Here is a 24107-nt window from a genome sequence, read left to right on the forward strand (position 1 = left end):
TACACCCATCCAATGATGAATCGGTCCCAGCTGTTCTAACTAGGACACCTGGCAACACAGCTCATTGACAACAGCACATCTTCCGTGAAAGGAATGATTGTCAGTCCCAGCCTTATGGAGAGGCATTAGGCAACCGCGGAGAGCTACATCTACCGTGAGACGATCTGGCTGACTGGAGGCTTCTGACACTGCTGTGACTGGTGACTGGTGCAGTTATGGGGAAATGAGCTCCGTGGCATGTCAAAACCATACTTGTGGGAATGGTTATTTGTAGTAAGACTGTGCTCTTCACGAACTGCTGGGTGTGTTCAGAGCCCTGCCAGTGTGCCCTGGTTGCTCTCACTATCTCTGGGCCCCTTATGAGAGAGTGGGAGCAGCCACCATTCTTGCTGGCTCCACTCACACCGAGTCAGCCATTCGAGGGCAAGCTGCCAGCTTCACATGGGTGTTGGTGCTCTCCTGCAATTCCCCTTGCTCCAGCCATTCTTGCTGCAATCCATGGCTCCGCACCAGAGCTGCTGGCCTTGGTGAGGGGTGACTGGGAGCAGCATAACCATATTTAAATCTGCTGCTGTCACTGCTGGTGCTGTGTGGGTCTCTTGGGCAGACAAAACAAAGATCAGAAAACAGTCTTAATAACTCTCTTAATGCTTGTTTTGCTGCATTACCATGAGTTTTATAAGTATGGATTTCAGGGCAGTTGTCGCTTTTCAGGGAGAGATTTTTGAAAACATAGGTCACAGAGGTGCCCAGCTCTCTTGCCTGCTTTTAGTAGTGCTGTGCTTGACCCCATATGATGTGTCTGATGATAGCAAGTCAGTTCAACTGCTGTTATTTCTGGTAGATGTTTTTCATAGCATACCAACTTTTTGTTCTGTGAGTAACATACAAACATCCAGAAATGGATGGAAGTATCAGGATCCTTGTCCTTCTATTGGGCTTGTAGAAGAATGGGCAAGCCAGTGGGCAACATTAAGGGTCATTTAAGCTTTTTCTGCTGGTGACAGCGTGCATGTGTGTGTGTCTGTGTGTAACAATTGCCTGTAGATTTTATTAAGTTTTTTTCAGTGCCCCTAATGTCACATAGAAATTGTGGGTTTGTTTTTGTTTTGTTTTCTTTTGTTATTAGACCTATTCTGCTAATTGAAAAGGAGACAGAAAATAGATGTCCACGCCTACAGACCCTGGCACCATGCCTCATCCTGGTCCTTCTCCTGGACCAGGACCTTCGCCTGGACCGATTCTAGGACCTAGCCCAGGACCAGGGCCATCTCCTGGCTCCGTTCACAGCATGATGGGGCCGAGTCCTGGTCCGCCCAGTGTCCCTCATCCAATGCCAACAATGGGGCCTACTGATTATCCACAGGAAGGCATCCACCAAATGCATAAGGTAATAGCTTACAAGTGAACCTTATTTCCCTAAACTTCTCTCCACTGATCAAAAAAACTACTTACTACGTTTAGAACCTGCATAACTGCTATTACACATTGTGTATCACCTACAAAACTTCAGCTACACTCCTATTTCTGTCTTTATTACTAAATATTAGTCATGTATCAGATTAAACACAGTTTCCTTGTTCTTAGTAGACTAGTTTGAACTATAGAGTTAGTAGTTTGCAAATCTTCATTTGTAAACTGTACTTCTTAGTAAGGTAGACATTACTAGGGAGAAAAAATGAATTACACTGCTAAAACCCTAAGGTAGACTATTCTAACCCTAAGGTAGACTATTCTAACCACTTTTTTTTCTTTTTTTCCCTCTTGTCTATTGTATCATGTGTTTTTTGGGATGGTTTTTAGTTTTGCATGAAATTGTTATTCGTAAAAAAAAAAGAAACCAACCAAACAAAAAACAAAAGCTAGTATTTTCATCTCTTAAAGGGTTTGTTCTCTACAAATTTATTTACTCTTCCATACTGAAAATGTGTTTTAAAAATGTGGGTTTCAAGTTATTTTATGAAGACTCCATCTTATAAAGGGTTATGAAACTGTGTCATATAAAACATGTGAATAATTGGACTTCAGTGGTGGTTGTTAAACACTTAAAATTGCATGTGTGCTTAGACTGTGATTAGTCTTTTTTACTTTGAGGAAATACTTGCTTGTGTGGAAATTCTTTTGTGAGAACAGTCTCTTTCCTCTTGTCATTTTTGTTTGGTTGTGTACCAGAGATTTAGAGTTTAGGAGAATTTCATTTGCAATGTTGTTCTACTCAGAAATACGTATTAGCAGCTTACAGAGTCAAGATATTGAAAACCTTTTGGTAACTGTTGTTGATTCCACTTGGAATTTTGTGTGCATATAGAGAAAAGAAATTTATAATAAAAATAGTTTTAAAGTAATATAAACACATTTTAATTTTACTCATCTTATTCATGTTGACATTTTCACAGTTTCATTTATTAAAACAATGTCCAGTCAGGAGGCACATGACACTACTATCTTTTACATGAAGAACTATATATTTTTAATAGCACAAAGACAGCTGAAGGAAAGGAGGACATCATCCAGCTGCCCATTTGTATTGAACTGTGTAATGTCTTGAGAGTACCTGCAGTAACTATAACTTTTTCATTTGAATCTTGAAGCATGTGATTTAGCTGTTAGCCAGATTAGACATTTGCAATTGGCATTTGTTTGTTTTTGGGGTCAGTTACAGCCCAGCTTTCCAGAACTCTGTCTTCAGACTTCATAGCCAGGGTTCCTACACCCTTCAAGTTCTCTCATTTCTTTCTGTTTTTAAGTGATTCCATACCTGTAGAAGAAGACGGTGGCACCAGGAATTTTCCATAGAATGGTTGAATGCCCCACACATTATGTTTTTAACTGATACATCCTGTTATATCAGCCATTTAATCCTATGTCAGAATTAGAAACAAACCAGCAAATGTTATCCCACAAAGGTCTTTCAGAGACTTCAGAAGGCATCTCACAAGGTTCTGTGAGCCAGAGTAGAAATTCTTCCACTGAGGTGGCATTGAAATGTTTTGAAAAATGCTCCACAAAGAGTCTGGATAGTTAATTCAAAGATCATCAGTCAGTATAGCTGTAGTAAATTACTTTACCTTTATTGTGATATTGGAACAAAGACTGTAACTTCGTAAGTCTTGCTTCACAGCCTTGCTGCCCTCTAAGATTGCCCATTCACGGGTTCCAGCATGTCTTCATGTGTATGACTGAGCAAATGGGTCTGTTGAGGTGACCGAAGTGAAAAAAACAAAAAAAATTAAATAAAATTTTGGTTATTTTTTCAGTCTAGATGAATTTTCAGGTCTGTTTTCCTGTGCAACCCCAGAAATAGTATATTGTGATGACTGATGGAAGGGTCTGTTTAAGAAGTGCTGTGGAAGGGGGCTTCTAGACTATTTCAGTGTTGTTCAATGTAATTAAAAAACTGGTTAGCCAACTGCATTTTGACCAAATAAATGTTTTTTTTTCTACTCAGTGCTATGTAAACCAGTTTGACTTTAAGTCATGATGTAATGTAACACTTTGTTTTTTCTAGTGAAATGGAGTAAAAAATGGGAGATGGCACAAAAAGTGTCCCAGTTACACAATTGCTTGTGGAGTACACATCCAGTATATGCAGTGGGATATGGTTCTTTTAAAATGAAAAAACAAAGTAGTGAAACAACTTTGTTCTGTGTTAGATGTTTGTCTAGCTTAAAAACAATAATATGATGCATAAAAGTTTTAAAAAATCTAAAGTTTCAATCAATAGCTAAAACACTGAAACAAATTGATATTAATAAATCATAATTCCCAAAGTATGTTTACTTAATGACTGTTAATATGAAAATTAAGTGCTGTATATTCACTTGGTAACCAGAAAACCCTCCACAGGAAAATTTACTATAGATTTACATAATGCAGTTTGGATAGAAACAATAAAGTAACTATTTTTCTTGATAGTTTCTTAAGTAGTCTTTTGACTAGCAATCAAATTTTCAGGAAAATACTTACAGTTCCAAATTTTACTGAAGTGTATCTTGGATGCATGACAACTACATTTAAGGAGAAGTACTTAGGAAGTCCCTGGGGGGTACCGCTAAATGGACAAACCATAACAGTCTCAGAGAGTCTTTTGAGGAAAAAATACTTGGAAGCTGGAAGATATTAAAAGAAAGCATTGTTACATTGGTTGCCCTAATCTTACTTTTCCTCAGCATCCACATAGAAGTTCCTCTGGGGGCAAAACATCAGGTTATATGATTTTAGTCTGAACTGGTCAAGCCTTTTACACAGTACCCCAGAACATCCTTCTTTCTATATTTTAGAGAGATTAATTCAATAAGTGGATTGTTAGATGAATGAGAAAGTCATTGGACAGTTGCATCCAGAGGGTAGTGGTCAGCAGCTCATTAGGGACAAGTGATGTCCCTCAGGGGCCCAGTATTACTTAATATCTTCATTAATGACATAGACAAAGGGAATGAGTGCACCCTCAGAAAATTTGCAGATGACAGCAAGATGAGGGGTGCAGTTGTCACACCTGAAGGATGGGATGCCATCCAGAGGGACCTGGACAAATTCGAGATGTGAGTCACGGGAATCTCACGAGGTTTAGTAAGACCAAGTGCAAAGTGCTGCACGTGGGTCAGGGCAGCCTCCGGTACCACTACAGGCTAGAGGGTGACAGATCAAGAGCAGCCTTACTGAGAAGGACTTGGGAGTGGTGGTGGAGGAGAGGCTGGACATGACCCAGCAATGTGTGCTCAGAGCCCAGAAAGCCAGTTGTATCCTGGACTGCATCAAAAGCAGCATGGCCAGCAGGAGAGGATTCTACCCCTTTGCTCTGGTGAGAGCCTGCCTGGAGTGCTACATCCAACTCTGGAGTCACCAGCCCAGGAAGGACAGAGTGAGTTGGAGTGAGTGCAGAGGAGACCACCCAGATGATCAGAGGGTTGGAGCACCTCTCCTGTGAGGAAAGGCTGAGAGAATTGGTTTTGTTTAGCTTGGAAAAGAGAAGGCTTTGAAGTGAACTCTTTGCGACCTTCGAGTAGCTGAAGGGAGCCTAAAAAAAAGGTGGAGGGGGACTTTTTACAAAAGCATGTAGTGACAGGGCAAGGAGGAATCATGCCAAACTGAGGGTAGGTTTACATGAGATAATAGGAAGAAATTCTTCACATGAGACTGCTGAGGCACTGGAACAGGTTGCCCAGGGATGCCCCATCCCTGGAAGTGTATGAGACCAGGTTGAATGGAGCTCTGAGCAACTTGGTCTAGAGAAAGGTGTCTACTTCCACAGAAGGAGAGTTGGAACTAGATGATCTTGAAGGTCGCTTCCAACCTGAGCCATTCCATGATTCTATGATACAACTTTCTGTATGCTCTTACACAGTAGCTGGGCCCCATGATTTTAACTGCTTAGTTATGTCTTAGTTATGACAAAAGTATAGCTTTTTAAGTTGCATGGTTCTCACTTGAGGGTGGATGTAGTACTGTGAACTCTTGGTTTATTTTCTCTTTCAATTAATTGTAACCTGATAATAATAACTTCTTTTATGAATTTGTAATAGGGTGTAAATGATTACTGACTGCGGAAGAATTACTATGATGTCATGGACAATATTACTGGTTTTGGTGAATGAGAGAAAAAGTTCTTCACAAATATGGTAGTTTTTACTAAATATGTTAGATGTTCCATTAAAACAGAAGGCAAATGGTTTCTCATTTCAAATATTGTTGGCTAACAGATGTGTGCACAGTAGGCGTTCTGAGAATCATAACAGTTCTGCTGTGGTTCTGGAAGTAACACCTTATTTATCAGCAGGCATGTTCCATGCATTGTTTTGTTTGTGTCTGCATTAGTGAATAAAGAAAGGAAGTATCAATGTCAACTTCAGAAAATCAAGAGAACTCATGTAAAATGGTGATTCACTGATTTGTAAGAGGTTAATGGAAATGTTGGCCAATTCCCTACTGCAGCCACAGTCAGACGGGTTGTCCGTCAGTGATACATTCAGTTATGCTGTGTAGTTATGTGGCAGTTACAGGACAACGCGTTGCTGTTTGATCTCTGTGATTTTGTTTGTTTTAGAGATGATATAGAAGAAATCTAGTTCAGTACTCAGTTTTTGATTTTAAGGCTGTTTTCTTGGTTGGTTTTTAAGAAGGTGGATGGAAACAAAGACACTGTAATTGGACAGTTCACCTGGAAATAGGTCAAACCATGATGCAGTACTGTCTGTTAGAAGACCTTTGTTACTAAATTCAGAGTAAAAGCACTGTAGGCAGAATGCTTCTTATGCATTAGACATTGTGTAAGTCTGCCAAGTATGTAGGTGTGTGCTTGCATTCAGTTGAAGTTCATCCCTCACTGTATTTTCTAGAAGCATTGTTTATATATCTGGCCTGTTCAGTGCTTGTCCTTACTGAGACCAATGAAAACAGTAATGTCTACTCAAAGTTGAGTATGTCTCACGTTCCTGTTCTCATTCTGTCATATTAAAAGAATCAAATAAAACAAGTATCCCGGTGGGCTGGTAGTGCTTTATTGGTATCCCAACAATGTCATTGTGGAAGATAGCTTTAATAATTTATAGAGGACTGAAGAATTTGCAGAAATTACATGTGTGTAAGGTTCCTTCTCTAATTTTTAACCTGTTACATAGATTTGAAGTTATCCTCTGACTCTGTAACTATATAGTGATTCCAAAAATTACAGACAATAACTGTTTTTCAGTTCTTTTGGTCCACTGCTGTTACCTGCTGAATTGTCTTCCTTGTTTTAGATGTTTTGTCCATAATCAATAGAGGTGCTTTTAGATTAAATATATTCTCGGAAATACCAGTCTCTGCATACACTAGCAACAGTATGATCATTAAAACTAATCTTGTCTTCAAAGAAGTTTATGCTATCTTCATATTTTGTAAAAAACTGATTAATGAGTTCTAATGAATTTAGTTTTCATTTTTTTCATAGCATGATTTTTGTAAACACACAGAAGCAAACCCCTGTCTTCCTTTATTTAGACTCCTTTCTATTAGACTTGAAGCATTTCAGTTTTCTACAGTTTTTTTAATGTGGGTAAAACTTATCTTACAAAACCCTGTTCTTTTGATCAATTCTTTCCATAGAAGCATTCTTTCAATTCATATCTTATTGTATGATCATGTTTCTTTACCTCTCTGTTCCTGTCTGATTTTTTTTTTTTCGAGTTCTCTTTATGAAAGGCCCCATATTTGTTTTTCTCTTCACTGCTGTTCTTTGTTAACACCAGCTCCTTTCCCCACCCTCTGTGTGCTGGTACTTCTGATGTATGCATGCTGTGTCCCGTTGTCGTCCCATCCAGAGCTGCCTGGATTCACAGAGGTTTCATGGCTGTCACCTATTAGTGCCATGAAACCCAGCAGTCACACCACAGATGTGTCCAGCTAGAGCCTTCTGTTCTGGAAATCAGATAAAATTTCCTTCGCAGTTTCCTTCTCCTCTTGGTGGCTCTAAAGATTTAGTCCTCGACACACACCATGACAAAATGTATCCAGCTTTACAGGTGTTTTGGTTTCTGTACTACTCAGCTAGCGTAGGCAGAATGTGAACTCAGTGTTCTCTTCTGTGTTGGTTATCTTTGTAAGTCAGGGCAAAGAGAGGGAGGGATCTTCATGCCTCAGAAAAGGGCATTGGGATTTATTTGGTTAGCGAAGTGGAACTATTTTTAATGTGTCAGTCATCTGTCTCAATGTTTCTGCTTCATATCCCTAGTTCTTGTAATCAAAAATAGCTTCTTGAGTAGTGGGTGTTTTTCAGATACAAGTTCTTTTCAAAAATATTTTTATACTGTCATGACAACTAAATGATTTAATGAAACATGAAAAATCCATTTAACTTCTCCTTTTTCATAACTTTCCTTCTTTTAACCCTTAGTTCTGATACAGAAAAATTATAGTGAAGTCCTTAAAAAATGTTGATAAACAACAACAAAAAAAATTCCATATGTTTACAGGTACTTTCAGTCAAATCTGACTATTGCAATGGAAAGTAGAAAATTTATATGAAGGGTTTACAAATTGAAATATTATTTTTTACTTTGTAGAAAGCATGACCTGTCTTTAGTTCTGTTTAAACTGAGTCATGTGAAACAAATTACTCAAAAATAATACTTTTTTTTCCTCAGTTGACATAGCTTCTTGCACTCTCTTTTGGTTAGCTCTCTGTATTTTCCACTGTAGTAAGTTATTTTAAGTCTCATTTTATAAAGAATTCTCAATAAATAGGTGTTCATTTAGATGAAATAGACAGCAGGATCTCCATTAACAGTAGGGTTTAGTAAGAGCAATATTTAGTGTGAGTTTGTGCATGTGTTAGAGAGGGGCAGAGCTGCGTATTTCTCTAGAGAGTGATGCCAGGCTGTTCTTTCCCAATGCAAAGCCTTGCAGAGCTCTAAGTTAGAAGTTAAGGAGCTTAATCTCTTCCTAGTTAGGGGTATGATGTAATTTTTGCTTTTACATAAAACTTAATTATTTTCTTAAGACATCTTCTTTCTGTTGTTATTTTTCCCCTATTTTCACTTTCAGATTCCTTCAGTTTCTGTAACAGAGCCTTTCTTAGTGCCCAGCATGCATTCAGTCAGAATGTTTTTTGGGCACTTGGACCTGTTTTGCATTTCAAGTACCCTGGGAACTGTAGTTTTTGATGAGTGAATGGGGTGACAGGAGCTACAGGGAGCACAAGTATTGTTTTCCCTTCCTTGACTGCCTATCCTTGTTTTTGCCGGTAAAGATGAGGTTGTCTCCTGCGATGTTCTCCTTGTTTTTGAAGAGAAACAGTTTTTGGGACATTCCAGTAGAGCAATGACTGAAAGGGCAAAGTTTGTGCTAAAAATAACTCAAGCGAAACCACAGGCTGTACTTTCATAAATTAGTGTGTGTTACACTGCTTTGTAATATGAGCCCAATACACTTTGTGTGTTTGTATTTGGACAGTTTGCCTCCCTGCCACTGCCAAACAGTTCATAAGGAAAGAAAAAAAAAAAAAAGGGCAGAAAAGAAACAGGGAACAAGCAGTCTTATGGTGTTCTTTGCTTCCTCAGATGTCTGATTCTAGGGTAAATGTTTTCATTGTTTTTACTCTTCATGTGTTTGTTTAGATTTTGAGTTAAAGTCCTTTGAATTTTTATAGTGGATTGATATATTATCTTTGTATAAATACTTATTTTGTTTTCACAGTCTATTGATGGCTTGCACGAAAAAGGAATGGTTGAAGATGTTCATTGTGGCTCCATGAAGAGTATGCGACCTCCTCATCCTGGAATGGGCCCACCTCAGAGTCCAATGGACCAGCATAGCCAAGGTTTATCCTTACTGTGCATGCTGTGTGATTTTGGGGTCTCTTTGCTCCACAAAGAGTCTGTAGTTGCATGTAACAGATTTCCAATTATTTCCTTTCAGCTTTGCTTGGAAAGGCTGAATCCCTTTGCTTTCTGGAGCGTCCATCACTCATGTGGTGGAAAATAGCTGAGGATCAAGCCTGTGACTGGGAAAAGTAATTCAACAAAATCTATCACAGATTTCAGTTCACATCTCTATAAAAACCTCCATCTAGTTATCTCCTATCTTATGTGACTATCTTAAATGTAAATGTATTAAATATGATTTCTTTTAATGCTTTGGTGAAGAAGTTATAAGAGAGAAGAACCCAAGCAAAACTGGAGAAAGTTCTTTAACACTCTGTTAAAGCGCTGATCAAAGTTCTTTCCAGTCTTTTTTATGCCAGAAAATAGAAACTCTTTTTAACACATTGCTACATGCCTTCTTTATGTGTTATAGTCTGCAACATAAAAGGACATGGGCCGCCTGGTATGTTGGAAACACCTGCTACTATTAATAAGTTCAGCAGATAAGGCTTTGTGTATTGCATGGTTAATTATGTTACAGCAACATCTAAAGAATCCCAAGTGAAATTAGGCTCTTGGTGTGACACACTCTACACAGATCTATTAAGAGGTGCTCCTTGTTTGATGTATTTACATGTTTGTATTACATAGAATAGGAGAAGTGTTGAAAGGAAAGAAAACAGCTACAGATGAGCAAAATGACTGAGCCTGAACTGCTTTGTGACTTTTCAGTGGGATGTGACTGAACCACTAGTCTTTAATTGGTCACCTGAATCCCATTCTGGGACCTTGATAATTAGAAAGTAAATTTTCCATTAACCCTTTCAATATCAGTTAAGTAAAATAGAACTGACTTTGCAGAGGCAAATTCTTCATCAGGTGAAACTTTATCATTGATTTCAACAAGATGCAAGCATGATCATCTGAGAGAAAAATTTTTACTTGGCTTTGCATTCAGAGGACATTTTACATGTGATGAAATGAAGGGAGCATTTAGTCTGATGACGAAGATGGGTCAAATTGAAACATTATGTGCTGAAAATACAAGAGCATAAATTGCAAACGCTTCAAATACAAGCAGCTTCTGAGTTGTTTTCTTATCTGTGCTGGCTGAGATTAGACTTCCAGGTAGTTTTGCTCTGCAAAAAGAAGACTGTATTTGTAGCAGCTCTGTCAGGCTAAAGACTGCAGATCCCTGCTGTCTTTTTGGTGTATGCTGTCAACTGTTACAAGGTAAATAGACATTACTGTAGAGTTGTAATGTGGAGCAGGCTTTTAAAAGAAATGGTCAGAAAAGCCCCCACATGTTCTAATATTTCAAATACTCTTCTTGACATCATAGAGGAATGTTTTAGCTTTCTTTACCTCTGTGTCTCCATTTTTTTATTCTTACACAATTATCTTTTCCACAAAAAATGGTGATGGCACTTGGAGCTGTTTTGATACCAGTTGGGCAAAGTCCCATTTGCTAACCTTGTATTTTCTCCCCGTTAGTTTACAGATCCAAGACAGAGAACCAGGTTCCTTAATAGACTTTCAACCTACTGGATACTTTTTGTCTGATATCCCACAACATTAGGGTTGTGTAGGACACTTGTGTTTTTATAAGTTTTGTAGAAATATGCAAGGTGGTAAAAAAGAGTGAGTTTAACGATGACCACACTCATGGCAAAAGGACAGTATCAGTTCTTTGAGAATCCATGGAAAGGTGCCTGGTAACTCTTCAAATCCTGACAAAATCTTTAGTTGTGTATAGTACATTATTAGAAAACAAGATTTACTATAAGGTTCACTTCCTTAGAAATGTCTGATTGTTGAGCTTGCAGTACACAGTTTTGTACAATTTTTAACAACATACACGTCAAATAGAAATTACACCTTATTAGTTCAAGATCCATTTTTTTCATGGCTTATTGTTTGTAGGCCTCAAGCTGAAGTAGATAAATATGCACCAATTAATATTTTTTGGGCGTTTTGGGGAAAGTAGGTGAAGAAGTTTAAAACCTCAGGAAGTGGATCACTCTAAACTTTGACCATTAGTTTGGAAACATAAGCGGAATGGCTGTTTATCAGTTAAATATTGTTCTAGGTAAAATCAAAGAACATTTTCTTTTAATTTTATGTGACATTGTCTATAATTCAGGTAATTGAGAGTAGTTTTATGGAAAAATCACAGAATCATAGAAACATAGTATGGTTTGGGTTGGAAGGGGACCTTTAAAAGTCATTTAGTCCAACCCTCTTGCAGTGAGCAGGTACATCTTCAACTAGATCAGATTGTTGAGAACCCCATTCAAACTGACCTTGAATGTTTCCAGGGATGTGGCATGTACCACTGCTCTGGGCAACCTGTGGCAGTGTTGGACCACTCTCATTAAAAAAAAGAAGTCTTCCTTTAAGCTAGTCTGAATTTACTGTCTGAAACCATTCCTCCTGTCACTACAGGTCCTTAAAAGTCTCTTTCCATCTTTCTTGTAAGCCACTTTAAGTTTTGAAAGGTCGCAATAAGGTCTGCTTGGAACCTTCTCTTCCCCAGGCTGAACAACCCCAACTCTCTCAGCCTGTCCTCATAGGAGAGGTACTCCAGACCTCTGATCATCTTCATGGCCCTCCTCTGGACCCAGTCCAACAAAAAAAAGTCTTTCCTCTGCTGAGAATTTCAAAGCTGTATGTGGTACTCCAGATAGGGTCTTAGAAGAGCAGAGCAGAAAAAACCTGCTGGTCACGCTGCTTTTGATGAGCCCAGGATGCGGTTTGCTTTATGGGCTGCAAGTGCACATTGCCACGTCATGTAAAGCTTCTTGTTCACCAGCACCCCCAAACCTGTCTTGGCAGGGCTGCTCTCGATCCCCACATCCAGCCTGTATTGGTACTTGGGATTGCCTTGACCCTTGTGTGGGACCTTGCACTTGGCCCTGTTGAACCCCATGAGGTTCATGTAGTCACAATTCTTGAGCTTGTCCAAATCCTTCTGAATTGCATAAAGTCAGCCTTTAGATTGACATTTACTATTATGTAAATATAATATTACTATATTATTTTATATGCTGATCAAACAAATTTACTATTATTTTTGAAGAGATCATAAGCTAAATTGATTTATTAACATGTTGACAGGTGTGATACAGTACTTAGTGCAGTACAGTATTTGTACAGTTGTCAGGATAAAGGATCCTGGCCTGTGAACGGGCTTCTCTATTCATTGTTAAAGCTAGTAGCAGTAAATGATAGACACAACCTTGACTGACTGATAGAAGTTAGAGTTATATAAAGGTGCTTGGCTTGTCACTGTATATCACTAGGTATCACTAAGTAAAAGCAATATAATTTACACTAATATATTAAGATAGTTAAATGACAGATTATAAGCTTAACTCTAATTAGATTATAATCATCTGATTGTGGATTTTCTAGTTAGTCTTTCAGAAAGGTTCTGTTTTGGTTCAGTGATGTTCCATGTATTTGGGATCTGGAAAAAAGTTTAAAATCAGTGCTGATAGAATTTGCAGATAGCACAGGGGTTTAGCAGTAAATAACGAATAAATTGGTTACAAAGGCTGATCAGAACCTGAGGAGAATGTGCTTATTTTTCTAGCATAGATTTTAGCACAACCAACAAAATTGTATGTCTAGGAGCAAGGTAGTTTACTGTATAGTTGTATAAACTCTTATCACACAAATGAGAAAGACTGAAAAGAGTTTTGGTTATTTTATCAGACTTAAAAGAGTATTGTCATGTACAGTTTTTCCAACCATGAGGTGGAATGTACTACCTGCATACAGAATCAGAAGGCTATTAATTGAGGAGTTGCATCATCTTTTCTAATGAATTAGCTGAGGGCTGTACTTTGGTATTGTATTCCATTCTAGTGTCTGCAGTTCAGAAAGTTGTTGAGAATTGTTTAAAGTAGCATCAAATATTTGAAGCATCTTTTGTGTGAGGAGAGACTGAATGAGCTGAAACTGCATAGCCTGAAAAAAAGACAACTTGGAAATATCTGATGGGACAGAGTGGCAAAGAGGAAGCCAGAATCTTTGCAGTGAGTATCAGTGACCAAAGAAGAGAAAGTGGGTACAAACTGAACACACGAAATTCAATTGGGACATATGAAAACACTTTTTTACTGTAAATGTGACTGAATAATACAATGGGTTGCCCAGAGAGTATGTGCAGTTGCCGTGCTTGGAGATAGAAAGTCAAAACCCAACAGGTAGCTGACCATTTGAGCAGGGAATTGGTCTGGGTGGCCTTGAGAAGTCCCTTCCAGTTCTAATGATTCTGTAAAATTGCACTTTACTAGAATACAAATAAAGAAATTACTTGAAACTTGGAAGGTGGGTTTGTTTTTAGTTTTGGGTTTGGGTTTTGAAGGTTTTGTTTGTTTGTTTGATTGGGTTTTTTTCCTGGAGAATGTTAAACTCTATTTTTTTTTTTTTTTGAGGGAGAATTAAAAGATTTGATCAGTCTGTGCATTCCTGGATGGTAGAAAGGCTTGAAATAGATGGAACCTTTATCTTTAAGGGAGAAAAATGTGTGTGTGGAAGGGGAGTTGGAGGGGATAGTGTAATTCGGTTCCTGCAAATTTAAATTAGTTGAATTCAGACTGTATTAAATGTCTGTATCTTAATGAAGATAATTTAACCTTTTTGTAGAAAGATTACCCAAGTATTTTGGTAGGTTTTATGTCATATGAAAGTTACGTCAACACTGAATGTCTTTCTCTTCTGTTCAATAGACCAAAGGGAGAAGTTTGTTTAGATGCTAAAAGTCTAGTCTGGTTTAGACAAGTTAGGTAGACTGTTGTAGCTGTAAGGGTGCCTTTTTGACAGAAATCTGCCTGTTTACAGGCTCCAAGATTCTGAGAAGAACTAGTAAGTTAGAGTAGGAAACAATGGAAAGAATATGAAGATAGATAGTCTTCATAAAATGCTCCAGTTCTTAGAGATTTCAGTGGAACAGTTGTGATAAATGTGTAGGCTGCAGTCCTTCTGTATGCAGTTTACAGTTGGAAATGATCGCAAAATGAGATTTCATTTAAATGTCAGATGTTGCAATACTAGTCTTTTTAGTATTTTTTTAAAAGAAGAAAGTCTTGCAAAAGATTGTCTCTAAGTAAAAAGCAAGGTTTTTTATAAAATATATGCTCAAAATATGAGTGAAAAATTAGAAATAAATTGGCAAACTGCACGTACAGTTGTAGGTATGATTTATGTAAATCAAGCATTCAGTTGCGAATGAACAGCAAGAGAAAATTTTGGAAGTAGTGATTCTTATGGTTTATGTTAAGAAATAATTACCCTTTTTTGAGGTGAGATGAGTGATGAGAAAATCAGAAACACTTCAAAGCTAAATCTGCAAAAATTTTGTAATTTTACTTAAGTGCTTTTACGCTGTTTGAATGGCAGTTACTGTTCTGAGATGTTTGCCTTTTTTTAACAATAATTACTAAGTTAACGTATGCAGCCTCACTTCGTGGATTTATATTTTCTTGGTGCTCAGTGAGATGCTAGTCATGCAGACAGAAGGTGTTACTAGCTCAGAGAGATTGATACATCTTTATTGCATACTGCAATAGGATGATTTTCAGGAGTCTGATGTTAATTTATGGGGAAAATACTATGAATTGGTATCTTTCTCCTCAGCAGTTACTCCTTTCCACTCCTAATGCCAAAGTGGAGAAAGGGTAACATTCCTGACTGGTTTTGGTGGCAAGTTTTCTTTTCTTGAAGTTGCACACGATATCCCTGTTAAGTCTTAAACCCTTTCTTTTGAAGCTAATAGGTTAAATGGAAGGAAAATCCATAGCTCCAACTTCAGATTTAGCTGTTTAAGTAGTAAACTTACTGCATTTAACTGAATCTGAATTGTTTTAGAAACTGCCTTCAGTCTCTGTGAATCAACTGTGCTGAAATTCGCAGTATTTATATGAAAAATATGAAATTTATGGTAAATTGTTAAACTGTTAAACAGTTATTCAGAAGATTAAAATAATGGTTAGACTTGACTTTGCGAGAGGACTGGGAGAAGTTGCAAAGAGAAGCCAAATATTTATATAAAATAAAATATGTTTTAAATAATTCATAAAAATATATAAATGGACTGAAGTTAACAATTTCTGTATTTTTCCAGGTTTTGGAGCAAATTAAATGAAATCACTGTGATATAGCAGTGAAATACAGCCCAATTTGAGTTGTTTGGCTATCTTTTCCTGCTGTTTGTACATGGAAACATAAGGACTGCAGAAGTTTAAGATTCTGGGACTTGATCTGTATTTATTTTTTATCATCTTTCAGTATGTATTAAACTTCTTAAGAAGTTTAACTTACAGAATTCACTAAGATACTGCTACTTCACAGGCAGTGTTCATTGTCCTTACTTAAATTAGTTACACTTTCTCTTCTGAATTCTTTCTGCCTTTTAAAGATGAGAAAAGATCTGTCACCTTATTCATCTGCCTGCCAGTGTAAGACCTCTCAACAATTTATTTCTACAGTCCTAGTTTTAAGTGACTTGCACGCATGTGACTTTCTCTTTGTTCAGAGTTTCAAAGAACTGGTGTTAACCCTGGCCGCACTATGGACAGGGAGATGCTGTATTTTGGTTACCTTAAGAAAGTTTGTACCCTCAGTCCAATAAGGAGGTATTTTCCACTGTGTTCCAAGATGTTATGCTTTCCTGCTGTGTGTTGTGGAGATGTATTTGGTTTCTTTTTTGTTGTTTATACTAACTTCAGTTCGTGGTTGAAGTGATTGTTAAATGAGTTACATGACTATATTTCTTCAATCCCATTTGTATCTTCCTAATCCACTAATTCTCTTACAGTCACATTCTTGAGTAAAAATGTACCCTTGCTGATGGTTTTAGCATAAAAATGTGACATATATGATCCTCAGACACTTTCATTGTTTAAGTATTCTTAATTTTTAGTGGTGAGTCAAGATCTGTGTTCAACATTCCGTGTTGGACTGCTAAAACCTTGACTCCTTCTGTGTCATACTCATTACCAGGGTCTAGAATTCATTCAGATGTGTTCTTTTCTGTTTCATTATAGCATTAAAAGTGAAGAAAAAGGTCTCTCAGTTTTTAACTCTCTGGTTCTTCAGCTTTAAAACAGATAAGAAAGATGTTACTTGTTTCTGTTAACTAAGGTGAGAAAGCAATTAGAGCAGAAACTTTGCATACAGTCTTCTCTCCAAAAATACTTGGGTTTGGTAATGTGTTAGAACTGGGATTTCTGCCAGTGTTAATATTGTAAAGAATATGCATTGTTTATGACATGCTGTGATGGCATGTTGAACAAGTTGATACCAAGGGATGAAAAGAGTGATTTTGTTGCTGATTATGCATACAGTTAAGAAAACAGAGGGTTTTTTACTGCTGAAAACTTGAGACTGATTTCTGATGTAGCCTCTTCTATGACCCATTGAAGGATTGTGGAGAAGGCAGACCAGACTCTCTTCAGAGGTGCATAGGAAAAGCAGAAAAGTAATGGTCACAAATTATGTGAGTGAAATTCTGATGGGACTTAAGGGAAAGGAAATTCAGAGTGATTAAGAATCACTGTCATTGGAGGTTTTCAGAAGTCAAAACAAGAGAAACCTGTTTCTGGAGAAACCTGGTGCAGCTTTAAATGATAGGTTGGACTTTTGGGCCTTCATTTCCTGGTGTTGGGTGACTTCTACTCTCTGTATTTTTCAGAATTATAGGTTATGTATTGTCCTTTGCAAGTGTATAGATTTCTTCTGTTCTGTTGTGCACGTTGTCATTCAACGCTTTTGCCATCTGAAGGTTAAATTAAACAATGATTCATGCAGAATAGAAGAGAAAGATTTCTGTGGAAGATGTAGAAGAAGGGGTGCTTGGCAGTTCAGCAAGTAATAATTAATTAGCTAGGTATTTAAAAACCTGCTGAATATTTACTTTGGAAATTCATGTGTGCCACAGAAAAATGCATTTGAAAATCTTCATAGCAGATGAAAGCATGTTTGCAGAGTTTAAAAATCTCTCTGTCTTTGCCTGTATATTAAGCATTCCAGTGGACTGTGTCTTACATTTTTTTCATTTATGGTATATGGTGGTTAAACTCAATTTTAGTGGATCTTTATGTGTGCATGCTCAGCTGTATTAGAGTATGTGTAATAGGACAGGAAAAAAGCAAGTAGGATAAACAATTTATTAAGACAAGCTGTGTGTATTGTCACACTGTCTTAAGAAAGTTTTCAGACTGTAAAGGAAAATTTCCATATAGCATAACAAAATTTGCATTCTGTAAATGCCACATTTTAACACCTTTACAAGAAGTTTGGAAGGTTCTGACATATTTTATGGGATTTTTTTTTTTCATTCTTCATCTTGTCAAGCATAGTTTCCTGTTGTTAGGAATCCTAATGCAGAGGACTTTGAGGGAGAGAGAAAGCGTAAGTAATAAATATATATCTAGAAAGCTCAAAAAATTTCTGAAAGCTCCTCTTTGCGAAACATAGTCTCAGACTTGTGCCTCAGACTGTCAGAACTGAAAACAAGTACTCAATGTATTACACCACTCTTCTAAATTTTTATGGTCCAGATGGATTTCAAGATCCTGGATCTGACATCTGTCAGTGATTAAGGAATTTATAACTTGGGCAGTAAGACTTGAGGAGGGAAAGAAATCATTCTTTGAAATGCAGTTTAGAAAACAACGTAGTTTGAATTAGGTGCCATTTAAAGTTAATCCTGAGATTTAAAAATGTAATAATGGACAAACATTGCAATAAACCCCATTTTATACTATAAAAACAGTAATGTGGTTGTATTTTTTGTTATTGTTTTTGTGGCATAGAGGTTGTTTTTTTAAAGCAGTGTGCTCATCAAGAGGGATCTGTGGGTTTTCCTCTGTTTTCTTTTAAAAAAATTAAGAGGTAAAAGTAAGTTAGTAGACGGAGATGAATAAATGGAATAAATTTACAATTATTTACCATACCTTTTATCATCACCAGGGGATGTATAAACAATTTTTATATTGAGCTAGTAAGTAGCTTTAGTAATTATAACTTTCTTCCTTTTTTTGAACTCCTCCCCTCACTGTCTCCTTTTTCTCTTAAACTGTATAATTTTTCATACCCTCACCAGACTCTTCTTCCTTTCCCGTCATCATCTTCTTTAAATTGAACTCACTCTGTTTCTGTCTTGTCTGGTCTTTCCCCATCACAAAACTATTTTTTTCCTACTGTACTTCCATCTTGTTTTCCTTTTTTAGAAGAACTGAAATCCTCTCTTCTTTTTCTGTGTTGTATTTACAACCTTTACTTGGTTACATTTTTATCCCCAGACCTCAGCATCAATTAGCACGAATATCAGTTCTCCAGGACTCTCATTTCTCCACTTCTTTAAGTTCTAGTGACTTACAGCTCCTGTTATCCCAGAAAAGCTGAAACTACTTTGGGGTTTTGCCTATGTTGCCTTTACTGAAGGATCAGTAGGAACAGTGAAGCTAAAGAGAGGGCAAAATTGCTTTCTTCCGTGATCTGGACCATTTATAGGTGAAATTGATCTAGTTTCACTTGAAAGTGACAGGAAGAGTGGGGGAAGGTTTGTTGTAGATTTGGTGTCGCAGAATGTGACATGAACTTAGGAGTTCTGTGATCTGTAGCTTCCTAACATGGAATATGTAAATAAGCCAGAAGATTTCTAGGGGTTTTTTATTGTTTTTGTAGACTTTTTCAATTTTTAAGAACATTATTTGTGTTCCACAGTATCAGAGTGGAAGTGGGTAAATATCATTACCTCTTTTTCACTCTTGGTGGACGAAAATCTTGCTATCTGCTATGCATTGTGAAACTCAAGCACATACATAGTAAGTGTAATTAAAATTCAAGTGCTTTAATATTCCAGAACTCTGCTCTTCTGGAACTTTAGAGTAGCATAGCCTTCAGCAGCTTCTTCAGAGGGTGATTTTTGTACTTGCAGTTGATGTCCCAAATTGGTGAGCACCCGGATGGGAGAAGGTGTCAAGTATTCTTTGTCTGGCTCAAACCTTTAATCTCTATACATTAAAGAGCAATTGTATAGAAAGTGAATACAATTTCTTTCTGTTTCTGTATGTTGGCAAGTTTTGGCCAAGAGGACCTGTAGAAGTGAGTGGGTATTCCTTAATATGTGTCATCAAAATAAACTTAGAATATCAAGCTGTAAACTAGGCAGACTTCACTGTATGTGTTCCACAAGGAAACATTTATCCAGAATTCTAGTAAACAGTACCATATCCTTATGCTTCTATATTGTATTTCATGTTGTAGTTTGTCTTACTCCAAATGTAAGACAAAGGGTAATAATTATTTTTAGGAAATATTGGACTGAATAACTGTAGTTCTTTTCAAAGAATAGCTCCTGAGACTTGATATCTCAGGGAACTTCAGATTGCACCTTGTCATTGCAGAAATACTACAGCTATCCTGACTTGAGACAGACATTTTTATACTCTGTGTACTGTTAAAGAAATTTGATGGAATTTAGATTGAACTAACAGAAAGGTAAGTTTGTGATTCTTTTACTTGTTCTAGGTTATATGTCACCACACCCATCTCCACTAGGAGCACCAGAGCATGTGTCCAGTCCAATGTCTGGAGGAGGTCCAACACCACCTCAGATGACTCCCAGTCAGCCAGGACCCATTATACCAGGAGATCCACAAGTTATGAATCAGGCTAACAGAGGGCCTTCCCCTTTCAGTCCTGCACAGCTGCATCAGTTGCGGGCTCAGATTCTGGCATATAAAATGTTGGCTAGAGGTCAGCCTTTACCAGAAAACCTCCAGCTTGCTGTTCAGGGCAAGAGGACCCTGCCTGGCATTCAACAACAGCAGCCTCCCAGTGCCTTCAACAGACAGTCTGGTAAGTGAATGCCTGGTAAGAGTCATTGCTCAAGTAGTTCTTGAAGGTCTGCCTGTAGATTAAGAAATGGGTACTGTACAGGGCTATAATATGGGACTGTACTCTGGCATCAAAGTGAACAGCATGGCCCTTGATTTTAAGCTTGAACAAGTGCATAAAACACATCTATTATTAATAGGGTATTGTCAAAACTGAAGTAGAAGTTATTTCACTGTGCAGTAGGGCCTGTCCTAATTATGCTTGCCGGAATGTTAATCATACTTTACTTATAGCAATTTCACTGTTTTTCTTGGAGTGAAAATTCAGTCCCCTGTCTTTATGCAGGAAAGTAGATAAATAATCTGGAGTGAGTTGCCTGATTATTTAGGTTGTTGAAAGTAAAACAAACTATCTGTAGTGTGCTGTCAAGTGAAAGACATAAGGAAAAGAAAGTGTCCTTATTTTTTTTTCCTAATGGTAATAGATGTTACACTGTGGTGAGCAAGCACATTGCTCCTAAGAAAACTGTTACATTAATCACCCTACACCGGTTAGTTTCAGAACACTTCTGTTAATGAGTTTGCATTAGAAGCTGAGGGTTAAGATAGTACTATTTTCTTTTAAATAATTGTTTTAATGGTTTCACCATTCACTCAATTTTGGTGGATATGACTTCGCTACCAAATAAGTTGGGATTTTTTCATAAAACACGATTTTAATATGCTTCATTACATATATTTTTTCACAATAAAAGCTACTTAAATCCTTATTTAATGAAGAAAAGTACTAGTTGCCTGAATAGACTGTCATGTTAGAAAAAAGAATGACTTTTGAATACTTGAAAATGCTTTGTGTCTTAACAAATTTTTTTTTCCTCTGTCAAATTGCAGGTATTGGATTACATGCAATGAGTGGTGCTGCAGCTGGACCAGGGTCTGCTCCAGGGATGCCTGGACATACAACCGCCATTACCCCTAAAACTTGGCCTGAAGGTATAGTGGGGAAAAGGTGCAGGGGAAAGAAAAAACAAAAGGTAAAAAGGCACGCAGAAGGATAGTGTAACCTTTACTGTGTCTAAGATTTTAATCAAGGAGAGTCTAAATTTTTATTCATCTGTGAATAACCCACATGAAATTACTGCAATTTTTAGACAGACTGAAATGAAGCATCTTTTTGCAATCAGAATGAAATATGTAAGCTACCTGTGGGACAACCAGAAAACCTATTTGATAAGTAGTTTCTGAGCATGCTTAATTGTCTTTCATCTCTAGTCATTGCTACTGTAAACAAAAGTTTTCAAATCATGATAGAGTTAGGCTGCTTTCTTTTTTGTTGTTGTTATTTGTTTGTTTGCTTGTTTTGGAATCAAGTAGCTTTGAATGATCAGTGTAGTCTTCGAGATCAAATGAATAGTGTAACCTTTTACCCCTGTGTGATAATCAGGTTTTGAACCAAATCATTCAGATCAGATTTGGGTTTATGGACTGATTTTGTTGCTTAAAAGTAGAGTGGAAGAAGTATTGCATTTAAAAGAATTAGAAATCCTAGTAATACGTAATGTTGGAAGTTGTGAAGGATATTTTAGAGACATTTGAAAAAAAGTACAGTAGTGCAGACTTGTGAATAATGCAGGCTTCTCATACGGTACAGGTGTTATGTACGTAATGTTTCTTGTGGGTAAATCTAGAGTCAGTGGTGACTCTGTGATAATGTCATAACAAAGTCTCTGTCATTAGTTGGTAATTTAGGGCAATGTAAAAAGAAAATGAAATAGTAGTATGTAATCAGAAGTAGAATTGCTTTTCTTGGAGTACTCCCAATGAATACTTAAAATTTGAGTAGAATCATAAAAAGGGGGTACGTGTTTCTGGAGAGGTTGTATGTATGAGTTTACGAGGCACAGGGCCTTCTAGCTCAAACGCTGCTGCTAAGAAATGCTGGCAGATACACAGAATTGCTAGATGGATAGTTGTAGCTAAATAATCCAATATGTCATCATAATATGTCTGTCCTGTTTAACTACAAGCTGCTTAGTGCTTGTCTTTTTTCATTACTATTTTTTTTAATAAGAAAAAATTTGTTTGTCCTTGCTATGTCTTTTTGGAGGTTTTATTTGATGTATTTTTAAAGACTGTGCTTATGTCTTCAAATTTATTTGTCACTCATTACACAGTCATTCAACTTGCATGATTCCCTGAAAACCGAGGCTAAACAGAGGCTTTTGGTGGGGTTGCTTTTTTTCTTATTTTTTATAAACTGAAGTGCAGTGTTGCTAAATACAGAATCTACAGCTTGTGCTCGAGTTCCTTTTCTGAAGTTTGATTCAGATGTGTGAATGACAAATGGCGATCTTGAAGAAATCTTTTCATGCAGATTTCAGGATGCTGGGTTTGAATTAAGGTTGATTACAAGATTGAGATGCACTTTGTAATTGTTTTCCCTAGAATTAAGTGGCTATGACTCCTCAGAAAATTAAACGACATTTTTATTCTAGTAATGTCTGTTGTTAGTGAATTTGTGAACATCTGAATACATAGGTAATTTGTCATACTGGCATACTGAAATCTATGACCCTTAGTGTCTATAAATGACAGGTACTATTTTCGTGTTAACTGAGGTGTTACTTTTCAAGACAATTAGAATAATTGAATTCCTAGTACTTGAAATAAGTACAATTAATAGGAGATCATAATGAAATGCAAACTGTTTATATCTGGCAGTTACTTCCAAATACAGTTGTAGAAATTTTGGTGTGGTTATCAAGTTCTGATAGAGCTCTAAAATCAGACCTACTTCTACTTGTTGCCTGGTTGCAGTTATAGATGCTTTCTTCTAATGGTGCAGGGATAGTGAACAAGAGGCAGAACAAGGTCTAGCATTTTCAGGAAGTAATTTCTATAGTTGTTTTATTTCTTATGGAATTTAAAATCCTCAGGAATGGCAAAAGAAACAGTATTCATTGTAAAGTTTCAGGTGTTTTTTTTTTCTTTGGGCCACTTCTTGCAGTGTATGGTATACTTGCATTGTAGTATGTCTATTTTAGAAACAGAATGTAGTCTATCTCAGTGTGCTTTTTCTGGTGATATTGAATGTTTGCCTTACTTTCATGTTCTGTCTTCAGAAATCATCTGGATTTTGTTCCTACTTTCCATAGCTCATGTTGTGAATCAGTACTGTTACTGTTTCAGGCCAAGCCCCAGATATGAGTGTCTCCAATGCACAGCAAAAGCTTCCGGTGCCCACCCCTAGTGGGAGGCCTTCTCCTGCCCCCACTGCCACCCAGCCTGCTGCCACCATGCCTGGGCCCTCTGTACCACAGCCAACACCTGGACAACCTTCTCCCATTGTCCAGCTGCAGCAAAAACAGAATCGCATCAGCCCCATCCAGAAGCCACAAGGATTGGATCCTGTTGAAATACTCCAAGAACGTGAATATAGGTAAAAGCAAATAACAAGATTAAAATGCATATGCAGATTCTTGTTTTTCACATCCTCAACTGAAACTTCTTGCAATCAACGCCTGTAGTGCCAGTAGTGTAAACTGAGTTTCCAGAGAGAAGCTGTGTCCCAGAGAAGTACACAAACCACAGACCAAACAGTGATTTAATTTTTCCCCAATTTACGGACTAGCAAAATGTGCTGGCACTATCATTGCAAACCACTTAAGTTTAAAACAAGCTCAGGGGCTCTATTGGGTTAGTGTATTACTTGGATGGTGCAAACAATGAAAGTTGGGAAATCAAAATCCTTGTAGTCTACAGAGAAATCAATGTAGTGCAGAAAGTTTTCAGTATTATAAACAAAAGAGAAGTTAGAAGAGAACAGTGAGGGTCGAAAGGCTGATGAGTTAGTGGCTACAGCAAAGTCAGATTTTAGTAGGATGATGTGGTTGGCTGGTGACCAAAGAATAGATATAAT

The 24107-nt window shown here is 37.3% G+C and overlaps 1 protein-coding gene across 3 annotated transcripts in view; it reads left to right on the forward strand.

Annotated features, from left to right (window-relative positions):
- SMARCA2 (SWI/SNF related, matrix associated, actin dependent regulator of chromatin, subfamily a, member 2) overlaps nucleotides 1-24107 on the forward strand; it is a 118950-nt gene that overhangs the window by 11411 nt on the left and 83432 nt on the right. For 2 of the 3 annotated variants that reach the window (XM_027634408.1, XM_027634409.1), the window contains exons 2-6: nucleotides 1130-1390; nucleotides 9172-9295; nucleotides 19881-20210; nucleotides 21080-21181; nucleotides 23378-23627. In XM_027634408.1, coding sequence (XP_027490209.1) covers nucleotides 1166-1390; nucleotides 9172-9295; nucleotides 19881-20210; nucleotides 21080-21181; nucleotides 23378-23627 — 1031 coding nt within the window. In that variant the 5' untranslated portion in view covers nucleotides 1130-1165. The remainder of the gene's footprint in view (nucleotides 1-1129; nucleotides 1391-9171; nucleotides 9296-19880; nucleotides 20211-21079; nucleotides 21182-23377; nucleotides 23628-24107) is intronic. The other variant, XM_027634410.1, reaches the window with a different exon arrangement.

The sequence above is a fragment of the Corapipo altera genome, unplaced genomic scaffold (genome assembly GCF_003945725.1).
Source record: "Corapipo altera isolate COAL_440 unplaced genomic scaffold, ASM394572v1 61411, whole genome shotgun sequence".
Taxonomy (NCBI): Eukaryota; Metazoa; Chordata; class Aves; order Passeriformes; family Pipridae; genus Corapipo; species Corapipo altera.